At 46.5% G+C, this 18,538-nt stretch overlaps 1 protein-coding gene across 5 annotated transcripts; it reads left to right on the top strand.

The window, feature by feature from the left end:
• Window positions 1-4,797: 4,797 nt before the first annotated feature.
• Window positions 4,798-17,972, top strand: GTF3C2 (general transcription factor IIIC subunit 2; the record flags this gene model as incomplete). 5 transcript variants are annotated; one of them, XM_084235827.1, is made up of 18 exons in its annotated part: window positions 4,798-5,059; window positions 5,217-5,538; window positions 6,085-6,367; window positions 8,101-8,195; window positions 8,813-8,890; window positions 9,050-9,148; window positions 10,208-10,435; window positions 10,598-10,709; window positions 10,905-11,013; window positions 12,091-12,116; window positions 12,292-12,421; window positions 15,095-15,239; window positions 15,342-15,503; window positions 15,685-15,772; window positions 16,031-16,159; window positions 17,055-17,207; window positions 17,358-17,465; window positions 17,754-17,972. In XM_084235827.1, 18 exons carry the CDS (start codon window positions 4,813-4,815, stop codon window positions 17,970-17,972), a joined length of 2,733 nt encoding a protein of 910 aa, XP_084091953.1. The 5 variants fall into 5 exon arrangements, with proteins under 5 accessions (XP_084091953.1, XP_084091949.1, XP_084091950.1 ...); XM_084235823.1 differs by having other exon boundaries at window positions 4,813-5,059; window positions 10,610-10,709; XM_084235824.1 differs by lacking the exon at window positions 8,813-8,890 and having other exon boundaries at window positions 4,813-5,059.
• Between the last annotated feature and the right edge of the window lie 566 nt (window positions 17,973-18,538).

Genomic DNA, 18,538 nt, shown 5'->3' with positions numbered 1-18,538 from the left:
AGAGATACTGAGGGGTGAGAGAATTCACCAGAGACAAAGTGGGGAACAGAATAGGCATACGGACTGAAATACACTGCTGAGGGGAGCAGCGGGCGAGACAGGAGAGGTCTGCTGCACCATGTGGGTTCCCTGTCCGGCTGGGGATCGAACTCGTGCTGCAGAGGCTGAGGATTGCTTCATAGTGTGGTGCTAAACACCTTGTGCCACCACCCTCTTTCTTTTTTTAAAGATTTATTTATTTTTGCATACAAGAGCTGGGGTGTGGGCCAGAGGTGTGAAGTGGTGAGAGGATTTACCAGAGACAGTGGGGAGCAGAACAGGCAGAGACAGAATGGGGAGCAAAACAGGCAGATTGACTGGAATACACTGCAGTGGGGGGCAGCAGGCGAAAAGGGAGAAGTATGCTGAGCCATGTGGGTAGCTCCCTGACCAGGGATTGAACTCGTGCTGCATGGCTGTGAATTGCTTCATAGTGTTGTGCTTAACCCCTTGTGCCACCAGGGAAGCCTCCATCACATTTTACATCATTCATCATTATAACTGGTGCATCATGTTATGTTACTAGACATTTTGTGAAAACAGTGCCCCTGGAGGATAATTAATATTTTCCAAGTGCTTCCTCTTCCCTCCCAAATAATTCTGTCCTAAAACTGTTATATAGGGCAGAGCAGGCAGGCACTCTTGCCGGGAGCTGTCTGGTGTAGATGACAAAACTTGAGTGAAATGAGAGAGGCCATCGTTGGGGAAGATAGAGTGACTCTGGGGTGACTGGAGAGCTGGTCCTGGGCATATGGGCCTTCTCATGCTCTTCTCCTGGGAATGTGCATTTCTAGAAACTGCTCCAAGGAGGCAACCTTGGAATTGTCTTGATGTACCTAGTATTTCATTATCTCCTGGCATCAGGCGTTTCTGAGAACTCTGAATCTTACTTGACTTTTTTTCTTTCTAGGGCAAATTTAGTATCTTCACTCAGCTATTTCTTTTTCTTGTGATTTGTTACTGATTTTTTAATTTTTCTTTTACACAGCCCTATTGATCTATAGATTGAGATTTTCCTTTTTTTTTTTTTTTTTAAAGATTTACTTATTTATGCATGCGAGAACTGGAGTACAGGCCAGAGGTGCCGGAGGTTGATAGGATTCACCAGAGACAGAGTGGGGAACAGAACAGGCAGACTGATTGAAATCACTGCTGAGGGGAGCAGTGGGTGAGACAGGAGAGGTCTGCTGCGCAATGTGGGTAGCTCCCTGGCCGACTGGGGATTGAACTTGTGAGATGCTGCAGTAGCTGCAGGTAGCTTCATAGTGCTGTGACTTAACCTCTTAACCAGGGGAGGCCCTGAGGTCTTCCTTTATTTTAGGAAAGAATTTTTGTTTTTAAATCTTTTTTATTAACTTTATTTATTATTGAGAGTATTCTTATTTTTATTTCAGGAAATTTTTTTCTGTTAAATTTTTTTTTTAATAGAGGCATGTTTTGTTTATTTACTTGTTTGTTTGTTTGTTTTGTTTATACATGCACTGGGTACAGTCAGAAGCGCGGGAGGGTGAGAGAATTCACCAGAGCCAGAGCGGGGAGCAGAGCAGGCAGAAGGACCGAAGTACACTGCTGAGGGGAGCAGCGGGCGGCAGGAGAGGTCTGCGCACCATGTGGGACCCTCCCTGGTGGCCGGGGAGCAGCCGGGGATCGAACCGGCGCTGCAGAGGCCACGGGCAGCTTCACAACCTAGCGCTCAACTGCTGCGCCACCAGGGAGGCCCTCTGTTAAATTTTTGAAGTTCTTTTTTCAGTTCCCATTTTTCTTTGCTTTTTAAAAAAATACATAGTGAAAAAAAATTATTTACAGTTAGCCAGCTGGGCTCAGTTTAGATGATCCCAATTTTGTTGGCAACATCCAAAGCATTATAGTCAGGAGCCAGTCGGACATATGCCTCCTTCTCTCCAACAGGTGTGATCAAGGTGTTGACCTTGGCACGTCAACATCAAGAACCGCTGCTTTTTCCTGTCAAGCTTTTCTTCACAGCGTGTTCAATGTAATGCTTGTTGGGCCTTGACATCCACAGTGAACACAAGTGTGTTGTTGCTCTTCTTCATGGCTAACTCATTGGTCAAGGGGAACCACTGATGGCATAGTGGTCAAACTTGCTTCTGTTGGGGGTGCTCTTTCCAGGATATTTGGGTTACCTTCAGAGCTGCAATGTCTTGTGCCCCCAGAAGGTGGTGATGTGTGGATCTTCATTTTTTTCTTTAATTTCTTGTTGTAGATGCCTCTCAGCACTGCTTTCATGGCCTTCAGAGTTTTGGCTTTGGGAAGAACACCTTTGTGGGAAAAAAAATAAAGCTGCTCTCTCTTCAGGAATATCATTTATTCTTATGTTGGCTCTCTGCTTTGTCTTTTCCATCTATATCATCTTCTCACTAATCACTTCTATCTCTCTGTAATCTGTGTGGTTCTTCTTGACCTGTCCTCTGTATCACAGGTTCTCTCTTCAGGAGTTAGTTTCTGTGTGTAGCTTCTCTGGTTTTCATTTCTATGACTTTGTTCTTTTACTCGTCTTTTTTTTTTTTTTTTTAAGATTTATTTATTTGTGCAAGCACTGGGGTACAAGCCAGAGGCGCGGGAGGGTGAGAGAATTCACCAGAGACAGAGCAGGGAGCAGAACAGGTAGAAGGACTGAAATACACTGCTGAGGGGAGCAGTGGGTGGGACAGGAATGGTCTACCGTGCCATGTGGGATTCTTCCTGGCTGGCTGGGAATCAAACCGGTACTGCAGAGGCTGCGGATAGCTTCACAGTGCTGCACTCAACCCGCTGCACCACCAGGGAGGCCCTCTTTTACTCATTTTCATCCTGTGACTGCTAACTTACTTTTTACCTTTCTATTTTATCTCTTCTTTGATTTCTTGTTTCTTAGATTCCACAGTCTCTCTCTCTCTCTCTCTTTTTTTTTTTTTAAATACAGAAGATTTTGTGGGAAATTTCTTCTTTTTTTAAAAAATATTTATGCATACAAGAGCTGGGGTGCAGGCCAGAGATACCGAGGTGGGGGGGGGGGAGAGGATCCGCTAGAGGCAGAATGGGGAACAGAACAGGCAGACTGACTAAAATACACTGCTGAGGAGGGCAGCGGGTGAAATAGGAGAGGTCTGCTGCGCCATGTGGGTTGCTCCCTGGCTGGCCGGGATTGAACTCATACTACAGAGGCTGAGGATTGCTTCACAGTGGGGTGCTTAACCCCATGCATCACCAGGGAAGCCCCTGTTGGAAATTTTCTTTTGTTTTCTGGAGCAGTCTTTGAAAGGTTATTTTTCATCTTTTTTTCATTTGTTTGCCTGTGTCTTTTCCATTTGTTCTATAGTAGCTATATGCACAGGTCCTATTTGGATCCTTTTTGTCTGTTTTGCTAAATTTTGAATGTGGTACTTCTGTGAGGGCTTGCTATTTACCACAGAACTGTGTAGGTAGATTCTCACAGACTCCTACTTACCTTGGCTATTTTGTATCCTTAGTACTTGGGTTAGAGGATTGGTTGTTACTATAGTTTATAATCCTGCTCAGACTGTAGTTTATTCAAGAGAGACAGTTGAGAACTTTTAATTTTCTGTATTTGTATTAGCTGAGGCTGATTATTTCCTTATACTTAAGTCATATACAGACATTGGCGCGGGGGGTGGGGTGGGGGGGGCTGGAATTCCCTCCTGGGATTTGAGCTGTTTCTCCTCCCTTTTTCTTAGACAAAATGTTGACACTTGCAGAGTTCTATGCTCAGGTTTTTGGTTTAGTGGTCAGTGTTTTGTTTGTCTCTGTCAGTCTATTTTAGTTCTTGGTTGCACAGCTGATTTTCTGGGCTAGAGGAAAATGAAGATTCATGTTCATTCTTCAGTGTGGAAAGGGTCTCAGTGGTAGGATGTGGTGGGATGTTCCCTAACTGCCTCATAGTCTACCACTTCCCCATCCAGGTGAAAGCTTGGTGGCAGGGTACTAACTCTTTTATTCATTCTTAAATGAATCCTTTCCTTGACTAATATTCTCAAAGATGGAAGTGAGTTCTAGTCATCTTCCTTCAGTTCAGTCTACATTTTATAGTATCTGGCTGCTATTCTTTATAGTCTGTTTTAGGAAACCGTGGCTTCCTAAAGCTGTAATATATATTCCTTCTCTCTTGCTCTGTAACTTTATTGGTTTTTCAGGAAGGAAGTATCAACTAATCCTTTTTTTAAAAAAGATTTATTTATTTATGCATACAAGAGCTGGGATACAGGCCAGAGGTGGGGGGGTGGATGGGAGGATTCACCAGAGACAGAGTGGGGAACAGAACAGGCAGATTGACCAAAGTACACTGCTGAGGGAGCAGCAGGCAAGACAGAAGAGGTCTGCTGCGCCATGTGGGTTGCTCCCTGGCTGGCCGGGAATCGAACTCATGCTGCAGTGACCGCGGATTGCTTCATAAGTTGTTGCGTCTTAACACTTGTGCCACCAGGGAGGCCCAGCGAAGTATCAACTAATCTTAAGAGCTTTAAATTAAGTTATATAAATAAAGCACTAAATATAGTGCTTGGCAGTTAATAAATGCTAACTATTGGTTTTGTCATATCACCAGCTCCTAGAGCAGTGTCTAACATTTAAAAGATGCTTAGTAATCATTGTTGAATGAATGCATGATCAGGGCAGAGGGGCTTGGATTTCTGATTTAGAGGGCATAGTGAGAGGAGGAGGAGAGAGGAAACTAGAGAAATCTGAGCCAGTGGAAATAGCTTTTGCCTTCTACTCATTTGTATGTCTCTGCAGGAGCAGCCATTTTAGGGGGTGCTGATGGATACCTGCGGGGTCGGCTATGTTGCCCTGGGGGAGGCCGGCCCCGTGGGAAGTATGACTGTAGTAGACTCTCCTGGACAAGAGGTGCTAAGCCAGCTTGATATCAAGGTCTCTTCAGAAACAACCAGTGCAGAAGCTTCCATAGAGATGTCATTACCTACCCCTTTGCCCGAATATGAAGAGTCTCTTGATGAGAGTATGCTCCCTCCAGAAGAAGAAAGCCTCTCCAGATTGGAGCAGCAAGGTATGTACCTTGTCCTTTCATCTTCCTACCTTTCCATGCTTAGATGAAAGAGAACAGGTTGAACTCACAGGGTCTTACAGACCTGGGTATGGTGTTATCTATTCCAAAGAGGTTTGAGAGTTGGTCCCATCTCACAGACCCATATTCTTCTCTACAGATCTTTCTTCAGAGATGTCAAAGGTCTCAAAGCCTAGGGCCTCAAAGCCTGGCCGGAAGAGAGGTGCTAGGACACGGAAAGGCCCCACAAGGCCCCAGCAACCTAACCCTCCATCAGCCCCTCTGGTTCCTGGTCTCTTAGATCAATCCAACCCTCTACCCACCCCCATGCCTAAGAAACGAGGTCGAAAGTCCAAGGCAGAGCTGCTACTCCTGAAGTTGTCAAAAGGCCTAGATCAGCCAGAGTCTCCACCTCCAAAGAGGCCCCCTGAGGACTTTGAGACCCCTCCTGGGGAACGACCCCGCCGAAGGGCTGCCCAAGTGTAAGGATTGTGGGGCACAGCTTGGTGGAAGGGGGGTTGGGGTGAAGGGCTTGGGGTGGGGCACATGTTGGTGAGCTGAGAAGACTCATGAGCAGGTAATGGGGGCTGGTGTCTGGGTTCTGTGCCCTGTCAGTAGCCTTCTGCCTTGTACCACGGCATCTTTGACGTGTTGCTACCTTGGTCTGTCTTAGAGGTTTCTTTTTGTTCCTGTATCTTCCAGGCCCTCATTTCATCACATGTAAGCGTATATATGTGTTCTTCTCTTTCTTCCCTTCGCCCTCAATGTTGTTTGACTGAAGGGTGCTTTAGAGTTGAAGTCAGACAACCTGGGTTTGGATTCCACATGTTATGTGAATCTTCTTGGTCAAGTCACTTCACTGCCCTGGACTTCTGTTTCTTTATCTGTCAAAGGGGAGGGGAAATGAAAAGCTGCTTCACAGGGTCACTGGGAAGACCCCGTGAGATAAGACTCAGCCACATGTCCAGAAAAGTGGGCTCTCACTTAAGTGTTTGTGAGTATGACTCTGAGACTTCCTTATCCCACAGGGCACTTCTGTATCTTCAGGAACTGGCTGAAGAACTCTCAACAGCCATGCCTGCGCCAGTGTCCTGTCCTGAGACCCCTAAGGACAGCAGCCCCACCAAACTGAAGAAAAGCCAGCAGCAGGCAGCCTGTCAAGGCGGAGAACAGGATGATACTGCACGGGATGAAGACTTTGTTCTCCAGGTCGAGGCTGAAGATGGAGAAGAAAGTGAGGTCCCAAGTGAGAGTTCTTCTGACCCCGAGCCTGCGGTGCCTCAAAGCACCTCACGAGGATCCACTTCAGGGGTAATATAAATGGACAAGAGAAGGAATGGGAAAATAGGATTATTAGGGGTGAGCGGGGTGCCCAGGGGAAAAGCTTCAGCTTAGTAACTATGATGACCAAAGTAGAAGGAAGGAGCAACTTTAGAAACAGTTGATATTGGGGGGGGTGGGGGCGGGAGGCAGAGGGGCTGAAGGTGAAAGTAAAAAGATTATTCACTCATATATTGAGTATGCTTTGCTAGGAAACACAGACACGAATAAAACAGAATCCTGCTCCTGCCTCTCAGAGTTCACAGTGGGATAAGTGCCACCAGCCACCTGGAGGACAGGTAATTACTGCTTAAGCTTCACAGAGGAGTGAAAGTCGGGCTAGTTCCTGAAAGGTGGATAGAAGCTTGCCCGAGAGGGTCGTTTTCCCAGAAATTGATTGTGATTGCAGCCCAGGGCCTGGGGGAAAGTGGTGGGGAGATGAGAGAGGATGAGAAGACTAAGACTAAGAAGGGTGATTGTCTATTTGTTTAATTATGGTAAAATATATAGGTAACAAAACTTAACTATTTCAAGTGTACAGTTCACTGGCTTACGTAATGATGGATACCTGTGGGTATCCACAACCTTCTGCAAGGTTCCATTTCCGAAATTTCTTCATCATCCCAAATAGAAACTCTGTACAACAAAAGTTTCTGGTAGAAAAATTACATGATAGGTTAGGAAAACAGGTCGAATTGCATTTGACAATCAGAAGACAGCTTCAGTATTCCTGGTGGAGACAGTGAGGACATGAATCAAGCAATAAGGGCTGGGTGGGGGTGTGTGGGGGGAGGTTCCAGGAATGTAGAAGAGAATTAACAGCACTTGAGAGTTAAAGAAAGGAGCAGCAGTTTCTTGCTTCCATGGTGCTCTCTAGCACTGGACTCAGGAACACAGGGAGTGTGGGAGGTGCAAGAGGGATGAAGCTCGACGGGGGAGGTAGTGAGTTCTCCTTCTAACGTGTTGACTTGGAGGTGCTGGTGGGTGATTGGCCATCCTCTGGTTGCTAGTGCCTTGTCTCAAGTGCATTAGTTGGGGAGCACCCAGTAATCAAGATAAATATTTCGATGCAACATTGGATAAAATCAGAATTAATGCAACAAATCTATGATGAACCAGATAACATTTTAAGTAAAGAGAGGAACTGTTTCATTGATTTTTCTTCTTGCTTCAGGCTCTAATATGGCTCTGGCTCAGCACCATACTGTAGGGGTCTAGAATTTGTTGGAACTGAGTCAAGTTTATACTTACTAAGATGTAAACTTGATAGTGAGACATGACAGTAGTAGCCAAAGCCCTGGGACATGGGATAAGATTACTGGGGCAAGCCTTAGAGAGGGTTGAGAGGAAGGCAGAGGGACTCAGGTATATTGTCATTGACCAGCGGGATAGCCAGGAACATGAAAAAAGGTGGGAGGAAGGAGAGCCTATCCCATAGGACAGGCATTTCAAGAAGCACATGGGAGTCTTCTGAATCAAATGTTGGGAGATACCAGCAGCGATGGGCACAAAATAGATAACACACTTTGCAGTTTTGATGAAGAAAGGTGGAGAAGTCACTGTAATGGCTGACATTTAAGTCTTTGGAAAGGCCCTCTGAAGGCAGAGATTGGAGGGGAAGTAGTGCCAAGAAAAGCAAGAGCTGGGAAAGATGTCTCTTGGGAACTTTCTCCAGCCTGTCAGATTCCCTCTCTAATACATACATCCTTCAATTTGACCCCTAGAAGCAGAAACCACACTGTCGGGGAATGGCTCTCAATGGCTTGCCAAATCACATCATGGCTCCAGTTTGGAAGTGCTTTCATCTCACCAAGGATCTGTGAGACTTAGGGAAGGGTGCCTGGGATGAAGGGGTTGGTGGGGGTGGGGGATCTTAAGCCAGAGAACACTGACCACTGCCACCATTCATAAAAGGTGCTGCTCCAGAGGCAAGAGCTCTGTAGAACTGTGCTGTCTGATATGATAGCAACTACCCACATACAGCCACTTACATTTAAATTGTTAGGGCCTCTCTGATGATGCAAGGGGTTACGTGTCAGCCCTGTGAAGACATCCATAGCCACTGCAGCATGAGTTCAATCCCTGGCCAGGGAGCTACCCACATGGCACAGCAGACCTCTCCTGTCTCACTCACTGCTCCCTCAGCAGTGTATTTCAGTCGATCTGCCTGTTCTGCTCCCCAATCTGTCTCTGGTGAATTCTCTCACCTCCCTGCACCTCTGGCCTACACCCTAGCTCTTATATGTATAAATAAATAAATCTTTAAAAAATAATAAATTTAAATTGTTAAATAAGTGTGAAAGTCCACGTTAGCCATCAAAGATGCACTAGTCACATTTCAAGTGCCCAACTGCTACTGGCAGCTTGTGCCCTGTATACGGGACAGCCCTGTTCTAGAACCGCTTCTCCTTCATTAATGCTGCTTCTGTTCCTTAGCCGAGAACAGAAGCATTCATACTGGGAGTTTGCAGAATGGATTCCTTTAGCCTGGAAGTGGCAGTTGTTATCTGAACTGTAAGTTGAAGAGACATCTCTGAAGCTGTGGGGGCATAGCAGGGAGGTGTCACCCTTGGGGATAGAAAGGTGGCAGAGGAGAACTGTAGATTTATAGTGGGAGTCCTGGGGTGGGTGAAACTCTTCCAAGTTCAAGCTGTTTCCTTTGCCTTTCCCCAGGGAGGCAGCGCCCTATCTGCCCCAAGAGGAAAAATCGCCACTCTTTTCTGTGCAACGGGAAGGGCTTCCTGAAGATGGCACACTCTACAGAATAAACAGGTGAAAACTGTTTTTTTCTGACTGTAGGAGACAACAGGGAGAATGAATGTTAAAAGAGACAACAGAATGGCACCATCCTTCCCCCTGTTGCTGGTTCACTTGGCCCCAAAGGTGGGAGTCACAGAAAGATCTGGAAATCCCCTCCGATTTGCTGTTCTCCTCACTGCTGGTCAGATTGAGGGCAGCTAGGGAGGTTGAGGGTCAAACCAATTTACCAGGTCACATCTACTCAGATGGATCAGGGCAGACTGACCTGAGGGAGAACACTGGGAAGCTAGAGGGCACTGCTTATTGTCTTTGAAGGTGACCTAGTGCTAGAGACATAGTAGCTAAGGGCCGCTCTCACCTGTAGGCTCTTGTGATGTTCTCGTTCTGACAGTTCATACTCACTGTCACTGTAGGTAGAGCTCCCATTCTGTCCTCATTACCGGCTTGTTTTTTTTTTAAGACTGTATTTTTAGGGCAGTGTAAGGTTCATAACAAAATTAAGGGGAAAGTCCAGAGAACGCCATATCCCCCACCCCCGTCCCCCACACACAGTCTTCCCCACTGTCAGTCTCCCTCACCGCACTGGTGTTTTTGTTACAACCCATGAACCATTGACACATTATCTCAAATCCATGCTTTACAGTCATTCGGTCTTATTCTTGGTGTTGTATGTTCTGTGGGTTTGGAAAAATATGTAGACATACATGCATCCTATAGAACCTATTATCACTCTGAAACTCCTCTGTGTTCCGCCTGTTCATCCCTTTGCCCTACACCAACCACTGAACTTTACCACTGATCTTAGTCTCCAGAATTTTGCCTTTCCCAGGAAATCATGGAGCTGGAATCACATAGTATGATCCCCTTTTCAGACTGACTTCTTTCTCTTAGTGGTAGGCATGTAAGGTTCCTCCATGTGTTTTCGTGACTTAGATAATTCATTTCTTTTTACCACTGAATAACAGTCCTGTGTCTGGATGTACCACTGTTTAATTACCCATTTGCCTATTAGAGTCCTCATTGCCTTTTACTAACTCCTTTTTTCATGCCATCTTTGATTTTTTTCTCTAGATTTAGCTCAATCACAGCACACCCAGAGCGTGGAGATGTATCTTTCTTCACGGGGGGACCACTCTGGGCTCTGGACTGGTGCCCAGTGCCAGAGGGGGCAGCGGCCTCGCAGTATGTGGCCCTTTTCTCCAGCCCTGACATGAATGAGACACACCCTCTGAGCCAGCTTCATTCGGGCCCTGGGCTGCTCCAGCTCTGGGACCTTGGGACATTGCAGCCAGAAAGCTGGTGAGGTGGGGCTGGGACACTGCCACGGGAGGTACTGGAGGAGAGAAGGATGGGCTGGCATGAGGGGATGCAAGGGCTGAGTTGAGATGAGGGGAGCACAGGTTCTCGCAGCCCTAGGTCCCTTCTTCCTGCCCATTCTCCCCGCGTGCTTTCTCTCTTCAGTCCTGGCAACAGGGCCCATTTCGTCTATGGGATTGCTTGTGACCATGGCTGCATCTGGGACCTCAAGTTCTGCCCCAGTGGGGCATGGGAACTTCCAGGCACCCCTCGCAAGGTACCTCCCATTTGATTGTGGGATGGCCCGGGGGCTGGGAGCTGGGGCCAAAAGACCCTGGGTAGTCCCAAGGCTGGAGGAAGGGTTGATGCGTGACGGATGGAGTTTTTCCAGTAACTCCATATATTTTTAGGGACCTCCTGAGAGGTTCTTGATGGCCACAAGCCTCAGCACACATCTGGTCTTACCCTCTAGGCTCCTCTCCTGCCCCGTTTGGGTCTCTTAGCGCTGGCCTGCTCGGATGGGAAGGTGCTGCTATTCAGTCTGCCCCATCCTGAGGCCCTGCTGGCTCAGCAGCCCCCAGGTGAGTAGCACAGCAGGGGAGTGGGGCTGTGGTAGTAGTGGCCGGAGCCTTGCAGGTCCTGTCTATCTCCCCGAAATTCTTCTAGGCCCAGTCTCACTAAACCCCCCCCGACTCAGCCCCCCTCCCATTCTGAATTCACATGCTTTGCTTCTGACCGCTCTTCTTAGCCTGCAAGTGGTACGCTCCTCTTTAGTCTGATCACTGTGTTCTTTCAGCACTTTACCTCCCATCTCCCCTGTTCTCCTTCTGTGCTCTCAGGCCTGCTGCCATAGTTAACTGGCTGTACAAAGAGCTGCTAACGACTGGGGCTGATGGAGGGGGCTCATCTCCCCTGCCATATTTTTCTATACCCAGATCCAGCTCTCAGGCTCTCCCTCCCTCACCACCACACGAACATAGACAGTGTCTTTGTCATGAAGAGAGGGAGAGAATATAGTGCTGAAGATGAACATAAGAGGAAGGGGTCTAAAGGCAGCTCCTGTTGTTGAATTTATTTGTTTTTCAACAGTACTGAGTATTTAAAGAGGAGGGCACCCACGTTTGAGCCCTGAGAGAGCCCACATTTGGTGGTCTGGTGGAGGAATGGGTTGAAGAGGGAATGGAAGGTGAGGAAGTGAAGACAGATGTGTAGCTATTTCTCTCATGAAGTTTTACTGCGAAGGGGAACAAATGAGGGTGGTGGCTGGAGGTGAATAGGCTAAAGGAAGGATGTTGTTCGTTTCTTTTATTTGCCCGGAGACGGTAGTGTGTATTCATGTGTGACTGAGAATGCCCAGTAGGGAGAAAGTGGATGATGCAGGAGAGAGGAAGGATAAGCAGCCAGGTAGTGTTGTGGAAAGAGGAGAGGGGTTGAGAAGAGAGCAGGGGGAGGGAGTAGCCGTGCTGATAGGGGGAGGGATGCCATCTGCCCAACAGGAGGAAAGAAGACGGGGAGATTGAGATAGGTTTCAAAATGTGATGTAGAAAGATAAGTGCATAAGGGAAGGTCAGTATTGAAAGGGTGGGTGAGGCTCTAAGAGCGGGTCTGATTAGTCCTCTGGATCCAGAGCGTCAGTTTGCACTCTTCTTCCCTCACAGATGCAATGAAGCCCTCCATCTATAAGGTGAGTGAGGAACCTGCTATCTTAGCCGAGGCTCCATCTTCTAGAGCCTCCCCTGACTGATTCCACAGTGAGTCTCCTACCTCTGAAACATCTCCCCATCCTGCTAGATTAAACACATTTGAGCCTTCAGTCCAAACAGTAGGTACCCCTAACTCCCCCCATCTCTTCCCTGCAGGTACAGTGTGTAGCAACGCTTCAGGTGGGGTCTATGCAGGCTGCAGACCCCCCTGAATGTGGTCAGTGCCTTAGCCTGGCCTGGATGCCCACCCGGCCCCACCACCACCTGGCTGCTGGATACTATAATGGTAAAAAACAAAACAAAACTCAGGAGCGATTGCTCTTTAAACTTTTTATGTATGCTTGCTTTTTGGTTGTTTCCTTTAGGTTCAGTGTTAAACATTATATAGTTATAAAAATATTCAAGCATAAAAATACAAAGAAGAAAAAAATCTACACAAAAAATTTTCCACACAGAATAAAGAGTAGAGATGAGTATCATTTTGCGGAGTTCTCTATACATATATAAAGATAAAAAGATTAGTTGAAAGAATTCTATAAAAATAGGATGGTATTGTGTTAGCTATTTTAAGCGACAACGTATTTAACTTACTTTTGTAGAAAAGACTGACGTGAAACTGAAAGACATTAAACATACTTTTAAAATTAAAAGGGCAAATAAAATATATAAATGATGTTAAGTAGTTGTAGTTGTGAAGTTGTTTATAAGTGCCGTTCATTTTTAGACATCGTCAGCGGCCTGTGTGCTAGGCAGATTAGCACATTAGCACTCTTCCAGAGATTCCTCTCATCCTTCTCTCCATCTTCTAATTGTGTTTTTGCTGATATTCTTACATCGTTGGGGTGCATGATACTTGATGCTGTTTTGCTGTCTTAATTCCCAAAGTTATTTCCTCTTAATTCTGTATTGAAATGTCTGCCTCTCTCCACCAGTCCTTTTCATCTCGGTCTCCCCCTTCACTGCTGAATTATAATACCCACTTGTCATTCACTGTCAACAGTTTTTTCAAGGAAGGCTTATAGGTGCTACATTCCCAGACTTTATAGATAAATGGGATTTTAGCTACAAATGCTTTTCTAGCTTTTGTTTATTGAATTCTTATTATTCTCTTGGTTTGTGTTTTATTTTTACCCAAGTTAGATTTTTCACTACTTTTCTGCCAGCCTGTTCAGTGGTCAACAAGTTACTTTCTGTCTGTCTATTTTGGTTCTTCTACATTTTGTTGCCTTTGGCTTCTTGCCTGTTATCATAGTCTTAGAGCAGAGTTAGCAAACATTCCTGTAAATATCCAGATAGTAAATAGTTTATGCTTTGCGGACTATCTGACTATGTTAGAAATACTCTGCTATTCAGAGTGAAAGCAGCCACAGATGTTAGGTACATGAGTGGATGTGGCTGTGTTCTTAACAAACTTGACCAAAAGAGGCAGGTTATATTTTGCCCGTGGGCTGTAGTTTGCCAGCCTTTGCCCTAGAGGGTTTATGCTTTTTAAAAATTCCTGTTTTACTTAATAGAGAGTAGACGCTACTGGGTACAGTCAACCTATCTTTCAGCTGCAGTTCCCAGGCTAAGCTATTACTTTTTTTTTTTTAAGATTTTTTTTTAAAAGATTTTGTTTGTTTATATAAGAACCGGGGTATTGGTCAGAGACACTGGAGGGTGAGAGAATTCACCAGAGACAGAGTGGGGAGCGGAATAGGCAGATGGACCGAAGACACTGCTGAGGGGAGCACCGGGCAAGGCAGGAGAGGTCTGCCATGCCATGTGGTTTTCTCCCTGGCCGACTGGGAATTGAACCTGCACTGCAGAGGCTGTGGACAGGTTCAGAGTGCGGCGCTTAGCCCACTGCAGCACCAGGGCAGCCCATATTACTTTTTTTTATTAATGAGAATTTAAGCTGAAATATCAGATCAAGTCTTTTAAAGTCGGAGGGAATATTGACTAACTAATGATAATCCCTATATCAAAGAGAGAACATGTGGGCCTCCCCAGTGGCGCAGCAGTTGAGCGCTGGGTTGCGAAGCTGCCCGAAGCCTCTGCAGTGCCAGTTCGATCCCTGGCTGCCGGGTGAGGGTCCCACATGGTGCTCAGACCTCTCCTGCCGCCCACTGCTCCTCTCAGCAGTGTACTTCGTCATTCTGCCTGTTCTACTCTCCGCTCTGGCTCTGGTAAATTCTCTCACCCTCCCGTGCCTCTGACTGTACCCAGTGCTTGTATAAATAAATAAATAAATCTTTAAAAAAAGAGAGAGAAAACATGTTAGTGGGCAGACCGAGGGGCACCCTTAGACCCCCAAACCTGCCTGTTTTGAAGGGGTTCTGCAATCCACCACATAGAGACAAAACATACTCTTAATGTGTAAGACCTTCAATAGGAAAGAACTTTAATACAATTAGTGTTCAATAAAGAGAAGAAAAAGAAAATAGTTAAGGTAGTTTCCCCATGAAACACCCAAAGTTACACATTGCCTCATGGGTAAATGCCCTGCCAAACAGGGTAGGCCCAAAGCAGGGCCACTGAGGCATGAAAGCTTGCCACAAGTCTAAGGCACCTTATGGTGGAGAACCATAGAAAGGGGGCCAGGCAAGTCTGGAAGAAAAAGAGTAAAATCAAAATATAAGTCAAGATAAAGACTGCCATTGTCAGCCTCCCCACAGGTCTCTCACCCATGTCTCTATTTCTTTCAAGTGTCTCCTTCCATGCCCCCCAAGTCCCTGGTGCAAGTCCAAGGCCAAGAAGCAAACACAGCTTTTTCGCATGTCTCTGCTCCATGTGCCTCCTCCAGGTCTTTTCTCTTCTTTCTAAGTCCACTCCCAAATCATCTTGCAGTCTTTTTCAGAGTCTCCTGAACACTCACTTCCATGCTTCCTTAGGTGGAGGAACCTGGAACCTCCTTTCTGTGGGGTTTACACTGTTAGGAGCCCACCTTTAATATCAACACATTCTCTCCCTACCTCAGGCATGGTGGTTTTCTGGAACCTTCCCACTAACTCACCCCTGCAGCGGATACGACTCTCTGATGGCTCATTGAAGCTCTACCCCTTCCAGTGTTTCCTAGCCCATGACCAGGCCGTGCGTACCCTTCAGTGGTGCAAAGCTAACAGGTGCAGTGAGAGAGTTGTAGAGGTGGGAGGTGGACACTGGGACCAGCTCACTCTTCCAGACTTGTTCATATTTCATCTCTTCCTTCTCTCCCATCTTTTCAGTCATTTCCTAGTTTCTGCAGGGAGCGACCGGAAAATCAAATTCTGGGACCTTCGAAGACCTTACGAACCAATAAACTCTATCAAGCGCTTCTTGAGTACAGAGCTGGCCTGGCTGCTCCCCTACAATGGTGTCACGGTGGCTCAGGACAACTGCTATGCCTCGTACGGCAGGATGAAGATAGGAGGAGCTGGGAACAGGCCTTAAGGGTTGGGGTGTCAGATAGTGAGGAAAGGAGGGCTCAAAGTTGTTTCACTGAGGTAGTCTCAAGTCTGGAAGGAATTGGTGGAAAAGAAATGACTGATCTTAGGAAAAACAAAGTTTTATTTTCTATTTCTCTTACAGTTATGGACTCTGTGGAATTCATTATATTGATGCTGGTTACCTTGGTTTCAAGGCCTACTTCACTGCTCCTCGAAAAGGCACTGTCTGGGTGAGCCCCTTTCTTCACAATCTTTATTATACAGAAAAATGATTCCCTTTACTTATCTAAGGGGGGATCAGAAGAGACTGTAGTTATGGATAGAAGAAAATAGGTGTGTGGTAGCACCAAAGACATGGATTATGGAAAACTTCTGTGCAAGTGTGTGTGGTGTGTGTTCCCCTTTTTCAGACTTTGCAGTTGTTACCATTTTACAGAACTGAATAAATATGAGTGAATGAATGAATGAAATATATCTCTTCCTATTAGAGTCTTTCAGGATCTGACTGGCTTGGGACAATAGCCGCAGGAGATATATCCGGGGAGCTCATTGCAGCTATATTGCCTGATATGGCACTGAATCCAATAAATGTCAAGCGACCTGTAGAGCGAAGATTCGTACGTATATGAATTTTTTTTTTTAATAGAGGCATGTTTATTTATTTATTTGTTTGTTTGTTTGTTTGTTTGTTTATACATGCACTGGGTACAGTCAGAAGCGTGGGAGGGTGAGAGAATTCACCAGAGCCAGAGAGGGGAGCAGAGCAGGCAGAAGGACCGAAGTACACTGCTGAGGGGAGCAGCGGGCGGCAGGAGAGGTCTGCGCGCCATGTGGGACCCTCCTCCGGTGGCCGGGGAGCAGCCGGGGATCGAACCGGCGCCGCAGAGGCCGTGGGTAGCTTCGCAACCCAGTGCTCAACCGCTGCGCCACCGGGGAGGCCCCGTATATGAATTTTTAATGACAGCTCATCGTTTGGATCCTGATGACCTTCCAAATTATTGCTACAAATTAGTAATTGAGTGCAAGTTAGTCCTTGGTCTACCAGTCCTGAAATTATGTTTAGAAGTCTTGGCACAACGTGTACATAATCTTCCTGTCCTAGTGCATCTGAGCATGGTTTTGATTTGTTTTAGAATTATTTTATTGAAAGATTTTTATCTATTTTGTGTAGAACTGGGGTATGGGCCAGAGGTGCGGGGGTGAGGAGGAGGGTAGTGGGAAGATTCACTAGAGACAGAACGGGCAGATCTACTAAAATACACTGCTGAGGGGAGCAGTGGGCGAGACAGGAGAGGTCTGCTCCCTGGCTGGGATCGAACTCAGGCCATAGTGGTGGGCCTTCACAGTGGTAGCACTGAAACTTAATCCCAAGGCCACCAGGGAGGCCCCTGAGCATATGTTTAAACATCACTTCTTTCTTCCAATTTTAAGTGTCTCCTATCCAAAACCAATTTTTTCCCCTATTATTTGGTCTTCACTATTAAAAAAACTAACCTTATGGTCTCTTTCTAGCCTATATATAAAGCAGATCTGATGCCCTATCAGGACAGTTCTGAAGATCAAGACCACTCTTCTGCTTCATCTGGGGTCCCCAACCCTCCAAAGGCTCGGACTTATGCTGAAACTGTGAACCATCACTACTTGCTCTTCCAAGACACAGATTTGGTAAATTGAGGCCAGGAGGATGGGTGTGGCATTAGAAGAAGTATAAAACTTCAGTCATATGTATAGTAGGGAATCCTAAGAATTTCCAGCACAAACATGCAAGACTAAGAAGCTGATCCCTTTCTCTCCTGTGATGCTCTGCCTCCCCAGGGTTCCTTCCATGATCTGCTCCACAGAGAGCCAGTGCTGCGCATGCAGGACAGAGAGGGGCACTCTCAGCTCTGCCTGGACAGGCTGCAGCTAGAAGCTATTCATAAGGTAAGAGCCCTGTCTCTGATCTTCTCCACCCTCCACTCTCATTTTCTCCCAACTCTGCACCTGTGATCAAGGAAGTGGAAGATAAAAAGGTAACAAGCACGGAAGGAGGGAAAACAGCTCTGGCAGCCTCCTCAGCTTGATAGACACACCTCACTCATTGTCTTTTTCCTACTCTGTCACCCCATCATGGGTCCTATTCTGTCAGACAGTGGGCCATCTTTTGCTCTTATAGCTGGACTCTCCCTATAGCACCAACTCTCCCTCTTTTATTTTCTATTCTCTTCGCAGGTACGTTTCAGCCCAAACCTGGATTCCTATGGATGGCTGGTTTCTGGGGGGCAGTCAGGGCTGGTTCGGATCCATTTTATCCGTGGACTCACCTCTCCAGTGGGCCACCGTATGCAGCTTGAAAGCCGAGCCCACTTCAGTGCTATGTTCCAACCAACCTGCCCTACTCAAGGACCTGGCTTCCCTCCAACCAGCCATTGCCTTCTGCCCACTCCCTAGTCGTGACCCACACAGGACCCTTGGAGTGAAGTCTGCCATGAACAAATGGCCCCTATGCACAGAGCTATAGGAACTGAGGCCTTCCTGGACAGTGATATTGCCAGGCCTGGACCTTTAGACCTGCCAGGACTCTTTAGATTTCGCTCCTTCCACAGACTTTTGTCATCATAGCCTCCTGCAGGCAGAGGGGCTCTCCCTCCACAAACTTGCCAGGCTCAGCCAAAAACTATGGCTCATGAGAAACACTCAGGCCTTAACATAGGCTTGGGAGTCAAATTGCTCATATTGAGCATATTGTGAAGTGGGTAAAGCTAAGTAAAGGTACTGGGTGTTTTTGAGACCACATGTGAGTGGGTGTTTGGAGAACTGGAAAGGGTATCTGCATGAAGGCTCCTGTCTGATTGCAGGGTCCAATATTACTGCCTTCCCAAACTTCCTTTTTAGAGTAATCAACACACAGACCCATGAATGGGTGATAGTAATTTGGACTGAAGCTGCTTCTAGTACTTCTTTAACTGAGGAACACCACAAACACCCTAGCAATAGAGCAGTGGCTCGGATCTTAC

Source organism: Talpa europaea (assembly GCF_964194135.1).
Source record: "Talpa europaea genome assembly, chromosome: 6".
In the NCBI taxonomy this organism is placed as follows: domain Eukaryota; kingdom Metazoa; phylum Chordata; class Mammalia; order Eulipotyphla; family Talpidae; genus Talpa; species Talpa europaea.
This window is presented reverse-complemented; position numbering and strand designations above follow the sequence as displayed.